Source organism: Chiloscyllium plagiosum, chromosome 32 (assembly GCF_004010195.1).
Source record: "Chiloscyllium plagiosum isolate BGI_BamShark_2017 chromosome 32, ASM401019v2, whole genome shotgun sequence".
Classification (NCBI taxonomy): Eukaryota; Metazoa; Chordata; class Chondrichthyes; order Orectolobiformes; family Hemiscylliidae; genus Chiloscyllium; species Chiloscyllium plagiosum.
In genome coordinates, this window is record NC_057741.1 from 16,047,608 (window position 1) to 16,052,654 (window position 5,047).

Here is a 5,047-nt window from a genome sequence, read left to right on the forward strand (position 1 = left end):
CCAATGTCCTGTACAGCTGCAACATGACCTCCCAACTCCTGTACCCAATACTCTGACCAATAAAAGAAAGCATACCAAACGCCTTCTTCACTATCCTATCTGCCTGTACTCCAGGTCTCTTTGTTCAGCAACACTCCCTTGGACCTTACCATTAAGTGTATATGTCCTGCTAAGATTTGCTTTCCCAAAATGCAGCACCTCGCATTTATCTGAATTAAACTCCATCTGCCACTTCTCAGCCGGTTGGCCCATCTGGTCCAGATCCTTTTGTAATCTGAGGTAACCTTCTTTGCTGTCCACGACACCTCCAATTTTGGTGTCATCTGCAAACTTACTAACTGTACCTCTTATGCTCACATCCAAATCATTTATGTAAATGACAAAAGGTAGAGGACCCAGCACCGATCCCTGTGGCACTCCACTGGTCACAGGCTTCCAGTCTGAAGAACAACCGTCCACCACCACCCTCTGTCTTCTACCTTTGAGCCAGTTCTGTATCCAAATGGTTAGTTCTCCCTGTATTCCGTGAGATCTAATCTTGCTAATCAGTCTCCCATGGGGAACATTGCCAAACACCTTACTGAAGTCCATATAGGGACGGCTGGAAAATGGGAAGCCTTCAGGAATGAGATAATAAGAATCCAGAGAAAGTATATTCCTGTTATGGTGAAAGGAAAGGCTGGTAGGTATAGGGAATGCTCTGCCCTCATCAATCTTCTTTGTTACTTCTTCAAAAAACTCAATCAAAAATGTGAGACATGAGTTCCCACGCACAAAGCCATGTTGACTATCCCTAATTAGTCCTTGCCTTTGCAAATACATGCACATCATGTGCCTCAGGATTCCCTCCAACAACTTGCCCACACCGTGGTCAGGCTCACTGGTCTATAGTTTCCTTGCTTGTCCTTACCACCCTTCTTAAACAGTGGCACCACGTTTGCCAACCTCCAGTCTTCCGGCACCTCACCTGTGACTATCAATGATACAAATATCTCAGCAAGAGGCCCAGCAATCACTTCTCTAGTTTCCCACAGAGTTCTAGGCTACACCTGCTCAGCTCCTGGGGATTTATCCAACTTTATGCATTCCAAGACATCCAACACTTCCTCCTCTGTAATATTGACATTTTGCAAGGTGTCACCATCTATTTCACTACTTTTTATATCTTCCATATCCTTTTCCACAGTAAATATTGATGCAAAATACTCATTTAGTATCTCCCCCATTTTCTGCGGCTCAATACAAAGGCCAACTTGCTGATCCTTGAGGGGCCCTATTCTCTCCCTAGTTACCCTTTTCTCCTTAATATATTTGTAAAACCCCTTTGGATTCTCCTTAATTCTATTTGCCAAAGCTATCTCATGTCCCCTTTTTGCCCTTCTGATTTCCCTCTTACTGCCTTTATATTCTTCTAAGGATTCACTCGATCTAACCTATCAATACCTTACATATGCTTCCTTCTTTTTCTTAACCAAACCCTCAATTTCTTTCGTCATCAAGCATTCCCTATACCTACCAGCCTTTCCTTTCACCATAACAGGAATATACTTTCTCTGGATTCTCATTATCTCATTCCTGAAGGCTTCCCATTTTCCAGCCGTCCCTTTACCTGCGAACATCTGCCCCCAATCAGCTTATGAAAGCTCTTGCCTAATACCGTCAAAATTAGCCTTTATTCCCTGGCTGTTCTCTGTTTGGCTTGTCCTATAATAGTAGTGTTGTCCCAGTCAAACTCATGGGACTGAGTGTGTGGCTACTAAGGATAGCTGGTCGTGTCGTTTCTGGCTAGTTGGTGTCCATGGATGTGGATCATTAGCTGTCTTCCTGTTTGTCCTATGTAGTGTTTTGTGCAGTCCTTGCGTGGGATTTGTACACTACATTGGTTTTGCTCATGCTGGGTATCGGGTCCTTTGTCCTGGTGAGTTGTTGTCTGAGAGTGGCTGTTGGTTTGTGTGCTGTTATGAGTTCTAGTGGTCGTAGTAGTCTGGCTGTCAGTTTGGAAATGCTCTTGACTCTCTTTCTGGTACACACTTAACAAATTCCTCTCCATCTAAACCTTTAACACTATGGCTGTCCCAGTCTATGTTTGGAAATTTAAAATTCCCTACCATAACCACCCTAATATTCTTACAGATAACTGAGATCTCCTTACAAGTTTGTTTCTCAATTTCCCTCTGACTATTAGGGGGTCTATAATACAATCCCAATAAGGTGATCATCCCTTTCTTATTTCTCAGTTCAACCCAAATATTTCCAGGATATACCCAGGAGGGTATTTCCAGGAATACCCTCCCTCAGCACAGCTGTAATGCTATCCCTTTTCAAAAATGCCATTCCCCACAATCCCAATAAGGTGATCATCCCTTTCTTATTTCTCAGTTCAACCCAAATAACTTTTGTTGAAGTATTTCCAGGAATACCCTCCCTCAGCACAGCTTTTCAAAAATCCCTTTTCAAAAATGCCATTCCCCCTCCTTTCTTGCCTCCCTTTCTATCCTTCCTGTAGCATTTGTATCCCTGAGCCATGTTTCTGTAATTGCTATGATATCCCAGTCCCATGTTCCTAACCATGCCCTGAGTTCATCTGCCTTCCCCGTTAGGCCCCTTGCATTGAAATAAATGCAGTTTAATTTATTATGGATAACACTGGATATGTTGGAGAAACAAGAAAATTCCAGTCTTTGTTTGGGAAAAGTGACACGTGGAATATTATTGTGAGTCATAACTCGTGTGTACAAATATGTTCACTCTGGAATCTGATGATTGTGTTTGATGACAAATAGGAAAAAAAGAAGCTGTCTCATATTCAAAACTGAATCAGTATTTGCATGTGACTATTTCTCTTTTGTAATCTGTGGCAAAGGCAAAATAATTTAGAATGGTTAGTGCCAAATTAATTTGGCCATATCTGCTCCAGCCACTGAAGAATGGCAGCTATTGAGTTTTGGAAAATTTAGCAAATATTTCCAGATTTCACTTGATAGAAAACTTCACTGATGTCACTATTTCCACAATTCTAGGCCAACAAACTTTAGCAACCTAAAACAGAAAATACTGAAAGTACTTAGCAGTTCAAACAGCACATGTGGAGAGAAACCAATAATGACTTTTTTTTAAAAAACTGCAGTAAAAGTTTAATACGGCTGCCATGAGCATATCTTTGTCAGGACTTTTGGAACAGTCCCTAAATACATTTTCACACAACTTACCTTTAGTCTGTGCAAAAGGTATCACTGTGTTCTTTAATTAAGCTGCTTTCCAGCACTCACCTTTTTGATGTTTCCTTTCACTGATCTTCCATTTTTCAAAAAGGAAATTTGCTCCAAACTCATTTGAGTTTCCCAGATTTAGGCTCAAAAGCAAAATTTGACCATGTAACTGTGTTATGGAGTCCTGTAACATTAATAACCATAAGATATACATCTTGAAAAGCACAAAATAAAAGTTTAAGAAAATCAGTAAACATCTGAATGAGCAGAATGCCGCTCAGACCCTCAAATTTGTTGCACCATTCATGGGCGGCACGGTGGCTAGCACTGCTGCCTCACAGCGCCAGAGATCTGGGTTCAATTCCCGCCTCAGGTGAATCTCTTTGTGGAGTTTGCACATTCTCCCCGTGTCTGTGTGGGTTTCCTCCCACAATCCAAAAATGTGCAGGTTAGGTGAATTGGCTATGCTAACTTGCCTGTAGTGTTAGGTGAAGGGGTAAATGTAGGGGAATGGGTCTGGGTGGGTCACGGGTTGGTGTGGACTTGTTGGGCCGAAGGGTCTGTTTCCACACTGTAAGTAACCTCATAGATCCAGTTTGATAATCTTTCACCCCATAACTTATCAAGAACCTATTTGCCTCTGTTTTAAAGGCTGCTTCCACCACGTTTTGAGGAAGACAGTTCCAAGGACTCGCAACCTTCTGTGAATAAATATAATTCTCCTCCCCTTCAATGAGCAACACCGTATTTTTAAACAATTACTCATTATTTTAGCTTCTCCCACAAAAGGAAGCATTTCAGAATCATGTCAGATTCTATAAGTTATCATATCAGACTTCAAACGTTAATCCACAGATGCTGCTAAATGTGCTGAATTTCACCAGCACTTTGTTTTTATTTTAGACCTTTATTTTTACCCCAGTACAATCAAGTTGCTTTTTAACAGGGTAAAAGAGTCACTCCGCACTTATTGCTATGATAACTATTAAAGCTCCTGAGAAACTTCGTCCGTATTGCCTGCCCTCAGGGACATTAACCCATTTACAATATGTGCACTGATTGACAGTACAGCCAGGCTGCTATGTACGTCACACTGAGGAACTGCTACACTCGGCTGAGCTTCACCGTTGCCACTCGGCAGATCACGTGATGCGTAGGGTGCCGAGACCTTCCAATAGACTAGTCCACCTCCGCATGGAAGGGGGGGGAAAATGATGGTAGTGTCTTCATCAATCTGAAGGAGCAAACGTATACTTCCATACTGTAAATCCACTGTCAGTTTACATCATGGAAGAACCTCTTCATTTGATAATATATTCCCACGATCGTGAGTATGAATTGAGATGTTAATGATGCCTTGTGCGCCTCTCCCCCTCCTCCCGGGACTGACTTGTGTCCGGCGGGCGGAGCCTGCGCCTGCGCGTCACCATGGGGGTGTCGGTTGGGAGGGGGAGGGGCTCATCTCTCTTGAGGCAGGCCCTGGGCAGGGCTGAGCCGAGCCGGTTAGGGGCCGAGCCGAGTGGCCGATGCGGGCGGTAATGTTTCAGGCACCGGCTCGGCTGTGCGCGACGTTACGCCAGCGAGATCTGCTGCAGCTCATGTCCGGCTCTTCGCCCGCGTTCAGGCGCCGGGCTCCGCTCCGCAAAACCGACTCGGCGACCGGGTCGTCGACGTCGCTGCCGTCAGCGGCGGGAGGACCGGCCCCGGGAGCGACTGGCGCCGCGGCCACTGGTGAGTACTGGGGAGGGAAGGAGAGGGGGAGAGCCGGCCCCACATGGATGTGAGGGGGGGAGAGCCGGCCCCACATGGATGTGAGGGGGGGAGGGGCGGCCCCACAT

General features: G+C 44.6%; 1 protein-coding gene across 2 annotated transcripts in view; it reads left to right on the forward strand.

Annotated features, from left to right (window-relative positions):
* The first annotated feature begins 4,608 nt into the window (after positions 1-4,608).
* Positions 4,609-5,047, forward strand: part of nocta (nocturnin a) — a 24,039-nt gene continuing 23,600 nt past the window's right edge. Inside the window, exon 1 of one of the 2 annotated variants that reach the window (XM_043674097.1) lies at positions 4,609-4,940. In XM_043674097.1, coding sequence (XP_043530032.1) covers positions 4,736-4,940 — 205 coding nt within the window. In that variant the 5' untranslated portion in view covers positions 4,609-4,735. The remainder of the gene's footprint in view (positions 4,941-5,047) is intronic. The other variant, XM_043674098.1, reaches the window with a different exon arrangement.